We start from the raw sequence: 21,233 nt of genomic DNA on the forward strand, positions 1-21,233 counted from the left end.
AGGCAGCCCAATTCTGATATTTTGCCAATAATTTGTCTTTCGACCAATCAGATCAGATCTTTTGCCAATAATTAGGCTAAATAACAGAATTGGGCTGCCTGTGTAAACACAGCCGTTGTTTCTTCAGACGGTCTTGTTTGATCTGATAATGAATAAGGAATTTGCCTTTCAGATCATGATGAATAACATTATATGGCCACAGGGGAGCCTGATCCTAGATCAGATGATATGGTCACAGGGGGGGACCTGATCCTAGATCAGACGATATGGTCACAGGGGGGGACCTGATCCTAGATCAGACAACATGGTCACAGGGGGGGACCTGATCCTAGATCAGACGACACGGTCACAGGGGGGGACCTGATCCTAGATCAGACGACACGGTCACAGGGGGGGACCTGATCCTAGATCAGACGACACGGTCACAGGGGGGGACCTGATCCTAGATCAGACAACACGGGCACAGGGGGGGGGGGGGGGGGACCTGATCCTAGATCAGACGATATGTTCACAGGGGGGGGACCTGATCCTAGATCAGATAATATGGTCACAGGAGGGACCTGATCCTAGATCAGACGATATGGTCACAGGGGGGACCTGATCCTAGATCAGCACTAGTTAAGTGGTCTCACCTCAAGGAGGTCAACATGTCCGTATGGTGGTTTGCGCTGTCGGTACATCCACAGGGCCAGTAGCAGGGTCAGAGACAGAACACACAGAGATAGCAGACTGTACACCAGGCTATTCAACAGAGACGGCACTCTGGGAGGGGGGCGGATTTTCACTGGGGAGGAGAACAGATCACAGAAGATGAAAATCAATCAGTCGGACACATTTTCACTGTGGAAGAGAACACAATCAACCAATTAATATCAATATCTTTAACGATATATTCGTTTATTTTACTTGTGGTATATTGTGATGCCTGATATCCAGTCTGTATGATTTGTGTTCTGATTCTAAATAAAACATTCATTTTTTTTTTTTTTTTAAAGAACGGGGTTCAACGTTCATGTCCACTCACCTCTGTTGCCGGCGGCGACGAGGTCAGGCAGGTGTGTGAACCTCTCATTGCAGTAGTTCCCCTCACAGCAGCAGAAGAACACCTGGGGGTTCTCTTCCATGGACACACACTCCTGCCTGACGAGACACACACACACACACACACACACGTTATTTACAAGATCTATTAGTCCCAAACGTTCCTCTCCTACTGCTGTAGTACTGCTAGAATGATTTGAGTAAGGCCATTGTGACATCACGGTGCTACATAGTTCATCTGTGATTGATTTGTATCGCCATAGTATCGCCGCAAAGCATTTCTTTGTTATTACACAAGTGGAATAAGGACCAGTACTTCCTATCCTGTGTCCTATCAAAACACACACTTAAGTAAAAAGGTCCTAAGTGTCTGGTACCAGGCATAGCAGTTGGTAAGTAGCGCCTGGTCCCAGGCATAGCAGTTGGTAAGTAGCGCCTGGTCCCAGGCATAGCAGTTGGTAAGTAGCGCCTGGTCCCAGGCATAGCAGTTGGTAAGTAGCGCCTGGTCCCAGGCATAGCAGTTGGTAAGTAGCGCCTGGTCCCAGGCATAGCAGTTGGTAAGTAGCGCCTGGTCCCAGGCATAGCAGTTGGTAAGTAGTGCCTGGTCCCAGGCATAGCAGTTGGTAAGTAGTGCCTGGTCCCAGGCATAGCAGTTGGTAAGTAGTGCCTGGTCCCAGGCATAGCAGTTGGTAAGTAGTGCCTGGTCCCAGGCATAGCAGTTGGTAAGTAGTGCCTGGTCCCAGGCATAGCAGTTGGTAAGTAGTGCCTGGTCCCAGGCATAGCAGTTGGTAAGTAGTGCCTGGTCCCAGGCATAGCAGTTGGTAAGTAGTGCCTGGTCCCAGGCATAGCAGTTGGTAAGTAGTGCCTGGTCCCAGGCATAGCAGTTGGTAAGTAGTGCCTGGTCCCAGGCATAGCAGTTGGTAAGTAGTGCCTGGTCCCAGGCATAGCAGTTGGTAAGTAGTGCCTGGTCCCAGGCATAGCAGTTGGTAAGTAGTGCCTGGTCCCAGGCATAGCAGTTGGTAAGTAGTGCCTGGTCCCAGGCATAGCAGTTGGTAAGTAGTGCCTGGTCCCAGGCATAGCAGTTGGTAAGTAGTGCCTGGTCCCAGGCATAGCAGTTGGTAAGTAGTGCCTGGTCCCAGGCATAGCAGTTGGTAAGTAGTGCCTGGTCCCAGGCATAGCAGTTGGTAAGTAGTGCCTGGTCCCAGGCATAGCAGTTGGTAAGTAGTGCCTGGTCCCAGGCATAGCAGTTGGTAAGTAGTGCCTGGTCCCAGGCATAGCAGTTGGTAAGTAGTGCCTGGTCCCAGGCATAGCAGTTGGTAAGTAGTGCCTGGTCCCAGGCATAGCAGTTGGTAAGTAGTGCCTGGTCCCAGGCATAGCAGTTGGTAAGTAGTGCCTGGTCCCAGGCATAGCAGTTGGTAAGTAGTGCCTGGTCCCAGGCATAGCAGTTGGTAAGTAGTGCCTGGTCCCAGGCATAGCAGTTGGTAAGTAGTGTCTGGTACCAGGCATAGCAGTTGGTAAGTAGCGCCTGGTCCCAGGCATAGCAGTTGGTAAGTAGCGCCTGGTCCCAGGCATAGCAGTTGGTAAGTAGAGCCTGGTCCCAGGCATAGCAGTTGGTAAGTAGCGCCTGGTCCCAGGCATAGCAGTTGGTAAGTAGCGACTGGTACCAGGCATAGCAGTTGGTAAGTAGCGCCTGGTACCAGGCATAGCAGTTGGTAAGTAGCGCCTGGTCCCAGGCATAGCAGTTGGTAAGTAGCGCCTGGTCCCAGGCATAGCAGTTGGTAAGTAGCGCCTGGTCCCAGGCATAGCAGTTGGTAAGTAGTGCCTGGTCCCAGGCATAGCAGTTGGTAAGTAGTGTCTGGTACCAGGCATAGCAGTTGGTAAGTAGCGCCTGGTCCCAGGCATAGCAGTTGGTAAGTAGCGCCTGGTCCCAGGCATAGCAGTTGGTAAGTAGCGCCTGGTCCCAGGCATAGCAGTTGGTAAGTAGCGCCTGGTCCCAGGCATAGCAGTTGGTAAGTAGCGCCTGGTCCCAGGCATAGCAGTTGGTAAGTAGTGTCTGGTACCAGGCATAGCAGTTGGTAAGTAGAGCATGGTCCCAGGCATAGCAGTTGGTAAGTAGTGTCTGGTCCCAGGCATAGCAGTTGGTAAGTAGTGTCTGGTACCAGGCATAGCAGTTGGTAAGTAGCGCCTGGTCCCAGGCATAGCAGTTGGTAAGTAGCGCCTGGTCCCAGGCATAGCAGTTGGTAAGTAGCGCCTGGTCCCAGGCATAGCAGTTGGTAAGTAGCGCCTGGTCCCAGGCATAGCAGTTGGTAAGTAGTGCCTGGTCCCAGGCATAGCAGTTGGTAAGTAGTGTCTGGTACCAGGCATAGCAGTTGGTAAGTAGAGCATGGTCCCAGGCATAGCAGTTGGTAAGTAGTGCCTGGTCCCAGGCATAGCAGTTGGTAAGTAGTGTCTGGTACCAGGCATAGCAGTTGGTAAGTAGTGTCTGGTACCAGGCATAGCAGTTGGTAAGTAGTGCCTGGTACCTGGCATAGCAGTTGGTAAGTAGTGTCTGGTACCTGGCATAGCAGTTGGTAAGTAGTGCCTGGTCCCAGGCATAGCAGTTGGTAAGTAGTGCCTGGTACCAGGCATAGCAGTTGGTAAGTAGTGTCTGGTACCTGGCATAGCAGTTGGTAAGTAGTGCCTGGTACCTGGCATAGCAGTTGGTAAGTAGCGCCTGGTACCTGGCATAGCAGTTGGTAAGTAGCGCCTGGTCCCAGGCATAGCAGTTGGTAAGTAGCGCCTGGTCCCAGGCATAGCAGTTGGTAAGTAGTGCCTGGTACCAGGCATAGTAGTTGGTAAGTAGTGCCTGGTACCTGGCATAGCAGTTGGTAAGTAGTGCCTGGTACCTGGCATAGCAGTTGGTAAGTAGTGCCTGGTACCTGTCATAGCAGTTGGTAAGTAGTGCCTGGTACCTGTCATAGCAGTTGGTAAGTAGTGCCTGGTACCAGGCATAGCAGTTGGTAAGTAGTGCCTGGTACCAGACATAGCAGTTGGTAAGTAGTGCCTGGTACCAGACATAGCAGTTGGTAAGTAGTGTCTGGTACCAGACATAGCAGTTGGTAAGTAGTGTCTGGTACCTGTCATAGCAGTTGGTAAGTAGTGTCTGGTACCTGTCATAGCAGTTGAAGTCATCCAGCCAGCAGCCTTTCTTCACCAGTTTGATGGTTCCCGAGACGTTGAGCCAGGAGGAGTAGCAGTGTAGTCGTTTATCCTTCTCCCCCTCACACCTCTCCACACCACTCTGGTTGGTACGCTCTGTACGCCAGTTATCATTGTAGTACACACAATCTCTGGTCTCCACATCACCATGGCCCCAGCCTAGTGGAGAGACAGGAGGAGGAGGCAGGAGGAGAGAGGAGAGAGAGGACAGAGGAGGAGGCAGGACAGAGCAGAGAGAGGACAGAGGAGAAGGCAGGAGAGAGAGGACAGAGGAGGAGGCAGGACAGAGCAGAGAGAGTACAGAGGAGGAGGCAGGAGAGAGGAAAGAGAGGACAGAGGAGGAGGCAGGAGAGAGAGGACAGAGGAGGAGGCAGGAGAGCGAGGACAGAGGAGGAGGCAGGAGAGAGAGGACAGAGGAGGAGGCAGGAGAGAGGAAAGAGAGGACAGAGGAGGATGCAGGAGAGAGAGGACAGAGGAGGAGGCAGGAGAGAGAGGACAGAGGAGGATGCAGGAGAGAGAGGACAGAGGAGGATGCAGGAGGAGGCAGGAGAGAGAGGGCAGAGGAGGAAGCATGGTTACCGAGGCAATTCCATTCATCCCGGGGGCTGCTCCAAGTCGCCGAAGAAGAATTAGTCAGACTCAGGAGGCGTGCATACCATCCACCACTTCTGAGTATATTATTTGCTAACTTTCAGTCTCTGGACAATATAGTAGATGAGCTCAAGGCGAGGATCTCCTTCCAGAGAGACAACAGGAACTGTAACAATCAGTTTTACAGACTCACAGCCCTCTCTGGAGATACAGTCCCTGTCCATTTAGCCAGTGGGGTTCTCCGTTCATCACGTGGACTGGAAGAAAGAACTCTCCGGGAAAAAGAAAGGTGGAGGGGGATGTTTAAGCAAAAGGCGAGAGGGGGGTGTGGTATTTGGACAATATACCATGGCTAAGTGCTGTTCTTAAGCACGACGCAACACGGAGTGCCTGGATACAGGCCTTAGCCGTGGTATATTGGCCATATATCACAAACCCCCGAGGTGCCTCATTGCTATTATAAACTGTTTACCAATGTAATTAGAGCAGTAAAAATAAATGTTTTGTCATACGCGTGGTATACGGTCTGATATAACACGGGCCACGGCTGTCAGCCAATCAGCATTCAGGGCTCGAACCACCCGATTTATAATTCCTGATTAACTACTCATGTTGTGACTGTGGTAACATACAGGAACTCAAGTCCTTTTGTTCACCAGATCTGGAATACCTCACCATCAAATGCTGATCGTATTAACTCCGAGATAATTATCTTCGGTCATCGTCACGGCCGTGTAGACCAACATCCCCCCCACAAGCAGACACCGCGTCGGCTTTCAATTAACTACATTGTACTATGTGCAAACTGGAAACTGCATATCCTGAGGCCGCATTTACTGTAGCTGGGGACTTTAATAAAGGAAATCTGAAGAAAACTTTGGTGGTGGTATCAACTCTGTGCTACTCGCTCATCGAGCAATCTTGCCACTCCCATTTCGGCACAGCCAAAAGGCCCTCCCCCGCCCTGCCTTTGGAAAATTAGATTACGCCTCCATTTTGGTCCTCCCCTCCTATAGTCAGAAATTTAAAAACGGGATTTACCCGTGGTAAGGACTGTTCAACGTTGGTCTGACCAATCAAAATCTATGCTTCAAGATAGTTTTGATCACGCAGACTGGGAAATGTTCCAGTCTGCCTCTGAGCATAATATTGACGTACACACTGACTCGGTGACTGGATTCATCAGGAAATGCATAGAGGATGTTGTGACAACGGGTCAAAACCAAACACTGTGGATAGATGACAGTATTCGCCAAAACTGAAACCGCAAACCACCGCATTTAACCACGGTAAGGTGACTGGGAACAAGGACCTGTACAACCAGATACCGGCGCCCGGTTTCCCCGATAGTGATGGAATTTAGGCTTAAAAGATACATCTTTCCTACAACGGCCTAAGACGTAACATGCGTTTTACAAAACACCACGCAGATGGAACGTTAGCTAAGTACATCGTTGAGGCATGTTTCGATACCGCTTTAATACCATGACAACGGATAATCCTGAACGAATCGTGAATAATGATTAGTGATAAAGTTAGACGCACCAATATCATACCTCAAAGACATGCTAACCTCTCACCATTACAATAACAGGGGAGGTTAGCATACCCCAAAGACATGCTAACCTCTCACCATTACAATAACAGGGGAGGTTAGCATACCTCAAAGACATGCTAACCTCTCACCATTACATTAACAGGGGAGGTTAGCATACCCCAAAGACATGCTAACCTCTCACCATTACATTAACAGGGGAGGTTAGCATACCCCAAAGACATGCTAACCTCTCACCATTACATTAACAGGGGAGGTTAGCATACCCCAAAGACATGCTAACCTCTCACCATTACATTAACAGGGGAGGTTAGCATACCTCAAAGACATGCTAACCTCTCACCATTACAATAACAGGGGAGGTTAGCATACCCCAAAAACATGCTAACCTCTCACCATTACAATAACAGGGGAGGTTAGCATACCTCAAAGACATGCTAACCTCTCACCATTACAATAACAGGGGAGGTTAGCATACCTCAAAGACATGCTAACCTCTCACCATTACATTAACAGGGGAGGTTAGCATACCCCAAAGACATGCTAACCTCTCACCATTACATTAACAGGGGAGGTTAGCATACCCCAAAGACATGCTAACCTCTCACCATTACATTAACAGGGGAGGTTAGCATACCTCAAAGACATGCTAACCTCTCACCATTACAATAACAGGGGAGGTTAGCATACCCCAAAAACATGCTAACCTCTCACCATTACAATAACAGGGGAGGTTAGCATACCTCAAAGACATGCTAACCTCTCACCATTACAATAACAGGGGAGGTTAGCATACCTCAAAGACATGCTAACCTCTCACCATTACAATAACAGGGGAGGTTAGCATACCTCAAAGACATGCTAACCTCTCACCATTACAATAAACAGGGGAGGTTAGCATACCCCAAAGACATGCTAACCTCTCACCATTACAATAAACAGGGGAGGTTAGCATACCCCAAAGACATGCTAACCTCTCACCATTACAATAAACAGGGGAGGTTAGCATACCCCAAAGACATGCTAACCTCTCACCATTACATTAACAGGGGAGGTTAGCATACCTCAAAGACATGCTAACCTCTCACCATTACATTAACAGGGGAGGTTAGCATACCCCAAAGACATGCTAACCTCTCACCATTACAATAAACAGGAGGTTAGCATTTTTGGAGGGAGTGTGATATTTGTGAGTATGTAACTTTCTCACTCATCATTCACTCATCATTCAGGATTTTAGAGAAATCATGGTAGCAGCCACATTCGTGTAGAAGTGTTTATAAACATTATATTCTTATTTACAATAAAAAGTGACTCCTAAATGACACCATACATTATTTACCATTGATTTCTATTGGGCACAAAATAATCTGAAACATAACTAAAAACAAAACAACAAATGCATCCAATAAATGTGTTAGAGTCACAAGCTTGATGTAATCAATACGTGCTATGAATATGGGACCAAATACTAAACCTTTTACTACACAAGTGAATTGGTCCCAATACTTTTGGTCCCCTAAAATGGGGGTACTATGTACAAACAAACAGTCCAGACAATCACGGATTAATAAAAGGAAAGCCAGCCACGTTGCGGACTCAACCGCTCACAGAATGGCACTTGAACCAGACAGACATTTGGAATTCAATATCGTTACATTATTTTATGTATGCATTAGAGGTCGATAGATTATGACAATTACAACAATACCGAATGAACAATGAACACTTTTATTTTAACTTAATATAATACATCAATAAAATCTATTTAGTCTCAAATAAATAATGAAACATGTTCAATTTGGTTTAAATAATGCAAAAACAAAGTGTTGGAGAAGAAAGTAAAAGTGCAGTATGTGTCATGTAAAAAAGCTAACGTTTAAGTTCCTTGCTCAGAACATGTGAAAGCTGGTGGTTCAATATTCCCAGTTAAGAAGTTTTAGGTTGTAGTTATTATAGGAATTATGACGCGTCGACTATTTCTCTCTACACCATTTGTATTTCATATACCTTTGACTATTGGATGTTCTAATAGGCACTTTAGTATTGCCAGCCTAATCTCGGGAGTTGATAGGCTTGAAGTCATAAACAGCGCAATGCTTGAAGCACAGCGAAGAGCTGCTGGCAAAACGCAGGAAAGTGCTGTTTGAATGAATGTTTACGAGCCTGCTGCTGCCTACCACCGCTCAGTCAGACTGCTCTATCAAATAGTAGACTTAGTTATATAATAAACACAAATACAAGCTTTATGTTATTAATATGGTCGAATTCGGAAACTATCATTTCGAAAACAGAATGTTTATTCTTTCAGTGAAATACAGAACCGTTCTGTATTTTATCTAACGGGTGACAACACTAAGTCTAAATATTGCTGTTACATTGCACAACCTTCAATGTTATGTCATAATTATGTCAAATTGTGTCAAATTAATTACGGTCTTCACAGTTTGCAACGAGCCAGGACGCCAAAACTGTTACATATACCCTGACTCTGCTTGCACTGTACGCAAGAGAAGTGACACAATTTCCCAAGTTAATATTGCCTGCTAACATGAATTGCTTTTAACTAAATATGCAGGTTTAAAAATATATACTTTGTGTATTAATTTTAAGAAAGGCATTGATGTTTATGGTTAGGTACATTTGACACAGACTAGAGTCAGTATGAGAGAGGAGAGGAGCTAACATGATATAGTCCAGACTCCCAGTGGATCCTCAGGACAGACTAGAGTCAGTATGAGAGAGGAGATAACATGAAACAGTCCAGACTCCCAGTGGATCCTCAGGACAGACTAGAGTCAGTATGAGAGAGGAGATAACATGAAACAGTCCAGACTCCCAGTGGATCCTCAGGACAGACTAGAGTCCGTATGAGAGAGGAGATAACATGATACAGTCCAGACTCCCAGTGGTTCCTCAGGACAGACTAGAGTCAGTATGAGAGAGGAGATAACATGATACAGTCCAGACTCCCAGTGGTTCCTCAGGACAGGGTAGAGTCAGTATGAGAGGGGAGATAACATGATACAGTCCAGACTCCCAGTGATCAGGACCGGGTAGAGCTAACAATGAGTAAGTGGAACCGGCACGGTGCTCTCGCGCTGTAAGGAGACAGACTTGATCTGATCTCGATCAGTAGACGACGTGAGACATTTGACAGAAGTACCGAAAGTAACAAAAATTATAGTACCGAACGAGGGCCACCACCGCTCACACGGACTGTGAGCTCTCGTTCTCCACGGCCGACGTGACTAAGACATTTAAGGCTGCGACCCAGACATTTGCAGAACAGCTGGCTGGGGTGTTTACGGATATATTCAATATCTCCCTACCCCAGTCTGTTGTCTCCACTTGCTTCAAGATGGCCACCATTGCTCCTGTATCCAAGAAAGCAAAAGGTAACTGAACTAAATGACCGTCGCCCAGTAGCACTAACTTCTGTCATCAGGAAGAGGCTAGTTAAGGATCATATCACCTCCACCTTACCTGACACCCTAGACCCACTACAATTTACATAGCGCCCCAATCACCATCGAACTGCACATGGCCCTATCCCATCTGGACAAGAGGAATACCTATGTGAGAATGCTGTTCATCAACTACAGCTCAGCCTTCAACACCATAGCGCCCTCCAAGCTCATCACTAAACTCGGGACCAGGGTCTGAAACCAGCCCTGTGCAACTTGGGTCCTGGACTTCCTGACGGGCCAACCCCAGGTGGTGAAGGTGGACAACAACACCTCCGCCACACTGATCCTCAACACTGGTGTCCCACAAGGGTGCGTGCTCAGCCCCCCTCCTGTACTCCCTGTTCACACACGACTGCATGGCCTGGCACGTCTACAACTCAAATCATCAGGTTTACTGACGACAGTGGTAGGACTAGCCTCGTCACGAACCAGGCTTCCCTAAAAACGGGAAACCTGGGGAAGTTCCATGGCAGAATACAGCTAAAGAGGCGGAACCTGGTGTAAAATCAGTGACGCCTCGCAACACATCAAACGAATCAAATGCCTTGCTTGGGCAGAGCTCCAAAAAAGGTGCTCGCTAGATTAGTGCCGTAGGAGCGACAGTGCACGATGACTAAACATTTCAACAAAAAACAACCACTGACGACAATACATTTTCAGAACATTTACTGCACGCTGGTTTTTCCAGCATTTCTCTATTATTTCGAGATGAGCTAAAGCTGGCTAATATTTTTTTATTTCGACATTTCTGAAGTGATATTTGGCTGTAAAGGCTAGCATGAGGGACAAGGATTAGGATTAGCCACATTGACGTTGGTTTTGAGGAAAGTCAGCTAACCTTTTAAGCTACTAGCTAGTTTAACCTCTAATTCCTCCCAAACCCGGATCCGGGAGCACCCCCATCAGTAAAAAAGCTGACTAGCATAGCCTAGCATAGCGTCACAAGTAAATACTAGCATCTAAATATCATTAAATCACAAGTCCAAGACACCAGATGAAAGATACACATCTTGTGAATCCAGCCATCATTTCTGATTTTTAAAATGTTTTACAGGGAAGACACAATATGTAAATCTATTAGCTAACCACGTTAGCAAAAGACACCACTTTTTTACTCCACCATTTTTTTACTCCATCAGTAGCTATCACAAATTCGACCAAATAAAGATATAAATAGCCACTAACCAAGAAACAACTTCATCAGATGACAGTCTGATAACATATTTATTGTATAGCATATGTTTTGTTAGAAAAATGTGCATATTTCAGCTATAAATCATAGTTTACCATTGCAGCCACCATCACAACTCTCCCCAAAGCGACTAGAATAACTACAGAGAGCAACGTGTATTAACTAATTACTCATCATAAAACATTTCTTAAAAATACACAGCGTACAGCAAATGAAAGACACAGATCTTGTGAATCCAGCCAATATTTCAGATTTTTTAGGTGTTTTACAGCGAAAACACAATATAGCATTATATTAGCTTACCACAATAGCCAGAAACACAACACCATTTACCAGCAGCAAAGGTTAGCGATCGTAACAAACAGGCAAAAGATATATAATTTTTGACTAACCTTGATATTCTTCATCAGATGACAGTCCTGTAACATCATATTACACAATGCATATAGGGTTTGTTCGAAAATGTGCATATTTAGCGGCACAAATCGTGGTTATACAATGTGATTAGTGGCCAAAACTTCAAGCAATCTGTCCGGCGCCATCTTGGAGAGGCACCTATTCTAATCGATAAGTAATCATAAACTTGACTAAAAAAATATATGTTGGACAGCAAATGAAAGATACATTAGTTCTTAATGCAACCGCTGTGTTAGATTTCTAAAATTAACGTTACTGCGCAATACAGCGTGCGCTAAAGCGAGACCGCACCGAAATTCATGGCGGAATTATTATTTGACATTTGTCAACATAAATACGAATTAACAGCATAAAGACTGCTTACTATTTGCTGAGCTTCCATCAGAATCTTGGGCAAGGTGTCCTTTCTCCAGAACAATCGTCTTTTGGTTGAAAGATGTCCTCTTCTCCTGTCGAAATAGCCGCTAACGTTAGCTATGTGCCGGAAAGGTGTCCAACTCCTGATAGCGCGTCACAAAGAAATCCCAGAAAATCGCAATAAACTGATATAAACTGCTATAAGTCGGTTTAAATTAACTACCTTATGATGTCTTTAACAACTATAACGAATAAAAACATGACCGGAGATATAGAACTGCTAAAACGAAAGCTTTGCAGGACGCCATTGTGATGTCCCTCTTGCGCCAGGCGCCCCGTTGAAAAGAATGGTACTTCCGTTCCACGGTCTTATATAGGGCCCCAGATGGTGCAATCCACTCCATTCAAATTCTCGCCTCTTACTGACATCTAGAGGAAGGCGTATGCAGTGCATGTAGCCCCATAGCTTACATGGGGACTTATAAACTGACCCTAGAACAGGGACCTCGATTTCAGAAATCTCACTTCCTGACAGGAAATGTGCTGCAGAATGAGTTCTGTTTCACTCAGAGAAATAATTCAAACGGTTTTAGAAATTAGAGAGTGTTTTCTATCCAATAGTAATAATAATATGCATATTGTACGAGCAAGAATTGAGTACGAGGCAGTTTAATTTGGGAACGAAATTATTACAAAGTGCAAATAGCACCCCCTATTGCCAAGAGGTTAACGAGTCCGACGAGAAAGATATACTGTTCTCCCGGGAACAGGTGATTGCGTGAAGAAAAGACGGAGGAAAAGAGGACGCAGATCAGGCTGCCTTTTGAGAATCCGTAGGCGAGCGAGTAAACTCCCACTGCCATCAATTCTACTTGCTAACATGCAATCATTTGAAAATAAAATTGATGACTTACGATTACCCTACCAACAGGACATTAAGAAAAGTAATATGTAATGTTTCACTGAGTCGTGGCTGAACGACGACACGGATAATATAGAGCTGGAGGGATTTTCAATGCACCGGCAGAACAGAGAAGCTACGTCTGGTAAGACGAGGGGTGGGGGTGTTTTGTCAATAAAAGCTGGTGCGCGATGTCTAATATTAAAGAAGTTTCAAGGTATTGCACGCCTGAGGTAGAGTACCTTATGATAAGCTGTAGACCACACTATCTACCAAAAGAGTTCTCATCTGTATTATTCGTAGCCGTCTATTTACCACCACAAAGCAAAGCTGCCACTAAGACCACTCTCAACCAACTTTATAAGGCCATAAGTAAAGAAAAAAAATGCTCACCCAAAAGCGGCGCTCCTAGTGGCCGAGGACTTTAATGCAGGCAAACTTACATCAGTTTGACCAAATTTTTACCAGCATGTAACATGTGCAACAAGGGGGGGGAAAACTCTTAGATCACCTTTACTCCACACAGAGAGACACATACAAAGCTCTCCCCCGCCCTAAATATGGCAAATCTGACCATAATTCTATCCTCCTGATTCCTGCTTACAAGCAAAAACTAAAGCAGGAAGTACCAGTGACTCGCTCAAAACGGAAGTGGTCAGATGACGTGGATGCTACACTACAGGACTGTATTGCTAGCACAGACTGGAATATGTTCCGGGATTCATCCAATGGCATTGAGGAATACACCACCTCAGTCATCGGCTTCAATAAGTGCATCGATGACGTCGTTCCCACAGTGACTGTACGTACATATCCCAACCAGAGGCCATGGATTGCAGGCAACATCCGCATCGAGCTAAAGGCTAGAGCTGCCGCTTTCAAGGAGCGGGACACTAATCCGGACGCCTATAAGAAATCCCGCTATGCCCTCAGACGAACCATCAAACAAGCAAAGCGTCAATACAGGATTAAGATTGAATCCTACTACACCGCTTCTGACGCTCATAGGATGAGGCAGGGCTTGAAAAATATTACAAAGGGAAACCCAGACGCGCGCTGCCCAGTGACGCGAGCCTACGAGACGAGCTAAATGCCTTTTATGCTCGCTTCGAGGCAAGCAACACTGAAGCATCCACGAGAGCACCCGCTGGTCTGGAAGACTGTGTGATAACGCTCTCGGTAGCCGATGTGAGCAAGACCTTTAAACAGCTCATCATTCACAAAGCCGCGGGGCCAGACGGATTACCAGGACGTGTACTCAAAGCATGCACGGACCAACTGGAAAGTGTCTTCACTGACATTTTCAACCTCTCCCTGACCGAGTCTGTAATACCCACATGTTTCAAGCAGACCAGCATAGTCCCTGTGTCCAAGGAAGTGAAGGTAACCTGCCTAAATGATTACCACACCGTAGCATTCAAATCAAATGTTATTTGTCACATAAACATGGTTAGCAGATAATGCGAGTATAGCGAAATGCTTGTGCTTCTAGTTCCGACAGTGCAGTAATATCTAACAAGTAATCTAACAATTCCCCAACAACAACCTAATACACACAATTCTAAAAGGGGTGAATGAGAATATGTACATGTAAGTATATGGATTAAAGATGGCCGAGCGGCATAGGCAGGGTGCAATAGATGGTATAAAATACAGTATATACATGTGATGAGTAATGTAAGATATGTCAACATTATTAAAATGGCATTATTTAAAGTGGCATTGTATAAAGTGACTAGTGATCCATTTATTAAAGTGGCCAGAGATTGGGTCTCAATGTAGGCAGCAGCCTCTCTGAGTTAGTGATTGCTGTTTAGCAGTCTGATGGCCTTGAGATAGAGACTGAAAAACAGCTTCTCAGTCCCAGCTTTGAGGCACCTGTACTGACCTCGCCTTCTGGATGATAGCGGGGTGAACAGGCAGTCGCTCGGGTGGTTGATGTCCTTGATGATCTTTTTGGCCTTCCTGTGACATCGGGTGCTATAGGTGTCATGGAGGGCAGGTAGTTTGCCCCGGTGATGCGTTGTGCAGACCTCACCACCCTCTGGAGAGCCTTGCGGTTGAGGAACTAGGCAAGGAACATATCACCTCCACCTTATCGCCCACCCTAGACCCACTCCAATTCGCATACTGCCCCAACAGATCCACAGATGACGCAATCTCAATCGCACTCCATACTGCCCTTTCTCACCTGGACAAAAGGAACCCCTACGTAAGAATGCTGTTCATTGACTACAGCTCAGCGTTCAACACCATAGTGCCCTCAAAGCTCATCATTAAGGTACGAACCCTGGGACTAAACACCTCCCTCAGCATTTGGATCCTGGACTTCCTGACGGGCCGCATCAACAGGGCTGTACTGGAGCGGGTTGAGAGCTCTAAGTTCCTTGGTGTCCACATCACTAAGGATCTATCAAGGTCTAAACCCACCAAGACAGTCGTGAAGAGGGCACGACAAAACCTTTTTACCCCTCAGGAGACTGAAATGATTTGGCATGGGTCCCAGATCCTAAAAAAGTTTGAAGCTGCACCATTGAGAGGATAGATTGTACAGCCCAGTACATCACTGGGGCCAAGCTTCCTGCCATCCAGGACCTATATAATAGGCGGTGTCAGAGGAAAGCCCATAAAATTGTCAGAGACCCGTCACCCACGTCATAGAGTGTGTTCTCTGCTGTCACACGGCAGGCGGTACCGGAGCGCCAAGTCTAGGACCAAAAGGCTCCTTAACAGCTTCTACCAGGAACTTTTTTTTCCTTTCTCACTCACTCACTCACTACAGAAGCCTGCCCTTTTCTATAACATGGACTCTGGATGCCTAGTCACAAATCGGTCTTAGTCTCTGGACCATTTTTTACACATTTATAACATAAATGGTATACATAAAGTATACATCCTAATTGACTGCTGAGAAGAGCCTTAGTCCCTTACTGTGTGGTCATAATGGGTCTTCTACAGACATTAATGGGAATATATTCTACATAAAGACTGTGCTTGAAGGGTAGCCAGCCTGATAAATGGTGTTCGCATGAAAAGAAACTACACTCAACAAAAACACACTAAATTACCAAGAGTATGTGGACACCTGCTCGTCGAACATCTCATTCCAAAATCATGGACATTAATATGGAGTTGGTCCCCCCCTTTGCTGGTATAACAGCCTCCACTCGTTTGGGAAGGCTTTCCACTAGATGTTGGAACATTTCTGCAGGAACTTGCTTCCATTCAGCCACAAGAGCGTTAGTGAGGTGGGACACAGATGTTGGGCGATTAGGCCTGGCTCGCAGTCGGTGTTCCAATTCATCCCAAAGGTGTTTGATGGGGTTGAGGTCAGGGCTCTGTGCAAGCCAGTCAAGGTCTTCCACACTGATCTTGACAAACCATTTCTGTATGGACCTCGCTTTGTGCACGGGGGCATTGTCATGCTGAAACAGGAAAGGGCCTTCCCCAAACTGTTACCACAAAGTTGGAAGCACAGAATCATTTTGAATGTCATTGTATGCTGTAGCATTAAGATTAGCATTAAGATATTTCTGTAATTCAGTGATATTTATTCCTAAAGTAATTTGTTACCCCCCCCTCACCCTTCCCCATGGGCTCTGTCCCTCTTCTGTGCGCGGCTCTGCTGCCCATCCCGTGCCTTGAACCTTGCACGCTTTCAGTGGATACAGCTGGAGAACTGCAAGGCAGTCCCATTGTGCGCCACTCAGGAGCCATGACTAATATGACCAATATATATTGTCCTGCTAATAACAGGGTTAATAATAGATCTGTGAGAATATCCAAGGGGCTTTTATATAATTAGAAATTAATCATCTGTTTGTTTAAAAATATATATATTTTGGAGATTATTTTGTTTTCAAATAACGTAAAATGAGCGAGAAAAAGGCCATTCTTGAACATGGGGTGAGACATTGTTACTATTTTGTAAATAAAGCCAGTTTGTTATTTAGAATTATTTATTTCTGTTTTTAAGAGGGAGAGAAACCAAAAACCTACAGGCATCTCATGGGTCTCCCAGTCAAGGACAACAAGGGTATTGAACCAGTAGTGTCTTAGACCGTTGCACCATTCAGACGCTGTACAACATGACCGGTCGGGAGTGGCCTACAGTAGTACAAGAGCAAAATAATCCTAACAAATAATAAAATAAAAACATTAGTGTAACAACAGTTTTAGTAAGTAATACTTTAGTTGTGCACAATTATCAGTTTTTATTTAGGTTTATGTCCCCCATTCATTGACAGTTAGAGACACAGTAGGACGCAAAAGCATAACGAGTGCTCTAACTCCCCCTTGTGGTGGTCTGGAGTAATGAAGTGGTGACGCAGGGTACCGTACTAAACCACAAATTAGTCTCGCAGCATAATCGCAAAGCTTTTAGTAGAGCAACCACTGTACTGACAAACTCTCTAAAAACGGCAGCTTATGGTAGAGGAATTAATATTAAATTATCTGGCAACAGCTCTGACATTCCTGCAGTCAGCATGCCAATTGCACATTCCCTCAAAACTTAAGACATCTGTGGCATTGTGTTGTGTGACAAAACTTAACATTTTAGAGTGTGGCCTTTTATTGTCCCAAGCACAAGGTGCACCTGTGTAATGATCAAGCTGTTTAATCAGCTTCTTGATATGCCACACTTGTCAGGTGGATGGATTCTCTTAGCAAAGGAGAAATGCTCACTAACAGAGATGTAAACAAATTTGTGCACAAAATTTTAAAGAAATTTGCTTTTTGATCGTATGGATAATTTCTGGTTATCAAGAGGCAAAGTATTGACATGTTTTTTTGAATTAAGAGACGAGCTTAAAGTTTTCTTTACTGACCATAATTTTCACTTGTCTGACCGCTTGCATGATGACGAGTTTCTCACACGACTGGCCTATCTGGGTGATGTTTTTTCTCATCTGAATCTAGGATTACAGCGAATCTCCACAACTATATTCAATGTGCGGGAAAAAAAATTAGGCTATGATTAAGGCTATGATGTCTGCATTAACAAGGACAACCCATCATTGTATGATTTTGTGTGTGCAAATGAACTCAAGCTTATGGACAATGTGGGGCAGCAGGTAGCCTAGTGGTTAGAGCGTTGGGCCAGTAACCGAAAGGTTGCTAGATTGAATCCCAGAGCTGACAAGGTAGAAATCTGTCGTTCTGCCCCTGAACAAGGCTGTTAACCCACTGTTCCTAGGCCGTCATTGTAAATAAAAATTTGTTGTTAACTGACTTGCCTAGTTAAATAAAGGTAAACAAATAAATAAAATAAATAAAAATGTGATATAGTGAAGCACCTGAGTGATTTAGGTGCGCATTTACGCAGGTACTTTCCCAAAACGATTTTTGTTATTTGTTATCCCTTTCATGCCCTGCCTCCAGTCCACTTACCGATATCTGAACAAGAGAGCCTCGTCGAAATTGCAACAAGCAGTTCTGTGAAAATTTTATTTAATCAGAAGCCACTGCCAGATTTCTGGATTTCTGGATTGGGCAGAGTATCCTGAGAGTATCTCAGGGTATCCTGCCTTGGCAAATCAGCTGTTAAGACACCATGCCCTTTGCAACCACATACCTGTGTGAGAGTGGATTCTCAGCCCTCACTAGCATGAAAACAAAATACAGGCACAGACTGTGTGGAAAATGATTTAAGACTGAGACTCTCCAATACAACCCACATTGCAGAGTTATGTGCATCCTTTCAAGCACACCCTTCTCATTAACCTGTGGTGAGTTATTCACAATTTCCAATGAACAAATAAGGTTTTATATGTAAGATGGTTAAATAAAGAGCAAAAATATTGATTATTATTATTATTTTTGCCCTGGTCCTATAAGAGCTCTTTGTCACTTCCCACGAGCCAGGTTGTCACAAAAACTCACTCATTCTTATGTTTAATAAATGTATCGTATAGTGTGTGTGTGGCAGGCTTACAATGAAGGCAAAAAACGACATTGTAGAGTGCGCTGACCCTGGTGCTAGACGGGGTACAGCTGGAGGTTGAATGTTTGAAGGGGTACGGAACTATAACAGTTTGGAAACCACTGGTGTAGATGATCCAACCATTGTTTCATAGTTGTGAATCTACACAGGTCACGAGGGGGAACAAAACACATGACGAAACTAGTATCCCGTTTCGACACACACCTAGGCCTACACACAACAGCAGCTTTCCATCAGGAGTAGGCTATAGCGGAAATAAAACATGTTTCCTCAATCTATGGAAAGCATGATGTTGGAAGACCACATCTAATGACAGCAATCGATTGAATCATTTCACTGCAAATAAAACAGCAAGAAACATGTCCATGTGAAGGGAAATATACCTTGACAACACGTGCCCCGACAATAACAAAATAAAAAGGGGGATGGAAACTTGCCTAGTTAAATAAAGGTTCAATTAAAAAATAATAATTAAAAACTAAGCTAACCAGCTATGCCAAATGATGTTTGTTGCAACTGTTGCCGTTTCATCAATGTGTACAATAGACGCGGCGTTTCTTACCTGCACACAAAGTTCCCAGAAGAAGTGAACAAGTCAGCCAGGAAAAAGCCATGATGTTCTCGTATTGATAGAAGACAGGGACGACTTTCTCCTTCTTTTCCCGTCGCGAACATTTAAACCGGAGATCGTCCCGACATCAGTCCGATGCCACAATACTTAATAACCACTGGCTTCTCCGATCCATCTAACCACAGCGTGTCGGTGGGTAGCCTCGGTAATGCCGTGGCGGCATCACATTAGCGGGACGGTTAGAGAAAGACAAGACTGTTTAGTAACCCGTGTGCATTAGTAAATTCACAATTTCCGGAGTTTGGTCCTGATTCCGTTTGAAATGTAGTCTAGCTAAGAGATAATCCAGGTTTGCGCTCTACTAGACTATCCGAGTCTACCGCTGCGCCGAGAGATCGGAGTTTACATGTATGTTAGTGATCTGTGTACAAAATGGCTCCTGATGGGGGTCGTCACTAGTTACCACAGCCACAAAGTCATAATGATGGTTAAACCCCGCCCATTTCTACAATTTATCTTCTTAACATCTGATTTGAAACCTAACCTTAACCACACGACTAACCTTATGCCTAACCCTAACCTTAAATTAAGACGACATAGCCTTTTTGACTTTGTGGCTGTGGTAACTAGTGCCAAGCGGGAATGGTTGCGAGCTGGGAAACCCGGATGTGTAAACACAAAGAGGAGAGATTCAGGGAGATGGGCAGCTCGAGGAGCGGGTTGTCCTTACCGGGACACTTTGATGGATCATCATTAGAAATATTAAATAATATAAAATAATATAACAACGGCTAACAGGCATCCACTTTTTTTTAAATGTATTTTTATCCAGAATTAATTTGAAATATTCAGTCATTTGTTTTCTCTCACAAACATTAGAAAGATATATAATATAATACACGTATATTCCCCTTTTTAGGGGAATTGCTTTGCCACAAAGGAAAGTGTACATGGCAATTCCTGAATATTTGCATTAAAGTGTTATTGCCATCGACGTAGATTATTAGGCTACATCACTATTATTCTGAACCCACTATAGCTCAGCTGGGCTGTTGGGTTCTTGAAACCGAGCAGCACGTGCCTCCTCAATTTGATATATCTCAAGAATAAAACATATTTTTTTGCCTAGTTTCCTATAGTGGCAATTTTTTTTTAAACATTTTGATGTTGCTTAATTTTCATTTACACAGAGTTAAATCACAAATATTTGACTTTGGCCCTCGGCGGCGCCTAAACGTGATTAGATCCACGATGCCTCTAATTAAAGGTGCTAATAACATGTCTGAAACCAGGGTCATACTGGCTTCTTCTAAAACAATAGACGAGTGTAACCTGAGACAAAGCATTTCCTCATTACTCTATGTTGACCCTGTCTCACACACGCACGCACGCACACACACACACACACCGTATTGACCCTGGCGTGTAACTCAATATAGCTCGGTCAGTGAAACTGTGTTAAAGACAGATGTTCTCTCAGATATCGTCATGGCAACCGAAGAGAATTTTTTTTTTTTATAAACGTATGCAAGCCCGTCTGGTCGAGCTGGTCAAAGGTTGGAACAAATATAATCACATTTTTTTTTCATAACAAGAGATAAGAGAGTGGAGAGAGACCACAACAAACATGGCTAAAGATGTGGAGAAAATCACAGTATAGAGACCGTCTGGTCAGAATCAATCAGAACTGATTTTCATTAAACAAAACAAGATGCCAACATGCTGAACAAACCACATGTTGTGTGTGTTTGGTGGAATATAAAACTTTGACACAGAAAATGGAATGCATGACTGTTTACTACAAAAATAACTAGTACATGAGAACACATTGGTTCCACACAAGTGAATGGGGTAACACTTTAATTTTCATAGGCCATCTACAGACTATCAGTAACATTTCAACTAACCCTAACACTAGCTCTAACCTTAACCCTACGTAGATAAGTTGGGGTTAGTTGAAATGTTACTGGTCGGTGTTTTAAGTTTATTCCATGGA

At 44.6% G+C, this 21,233-nt stretch overlaps 1 protein-coding gene across 1 annotated transcript in view; it reads right to left on the reverse strand.

The window, feature by feature from the left end:
- The window catches only part of LOC120055443 (activin receptor type-2B-like), a 35,544-nt gene extending 15,891 nt beyond the window's left edge, over positions 1 to 19,653 (reverse strand). Inside the window, exons 1-4 of the mRNA XM_039003305.1 lie at positions 19,229 to 19,653; positions 4,191 to 4,398; positions 1,025 to 1,140; positions 633 to 784 (exon numbers count right to left, since the gene is read on the reverse strand). Of these exons, the coding sequence (XP_038859233.1) occupies positions 633 to 784; positions 1,025 to 1,140; positions 4,191 to 4,398; positions 19,229 to 19,280 (528 nt within the window). The 5' untranslated portion in view covers positions 19,281 to 19,653. The remainder of the gene's footprint in view (positions 1 to 632; positions 785 to 1,024; positions 1,141 to 4,190; positions 4,399 to 19,228) is intronic.
- Between the last annotated feature and the right edge of the window lie 1,580 nt (positions 19,654 to 21,233).

Source organism: Salvelinus namaycush, chromosome 11 (assembly GCF_016432855.1).
Source record: "Salvelinus namaycush isolate Seneca chromosome 11, SaNama_1.0, whole genome shotgun sequence".
Lineage (NCBI taxonomy): Eukaryota > Metazoa > Chordata > Actinopteri > Salmoniformes > Salmonidae > Salvelinus > Salvelinus namaycush.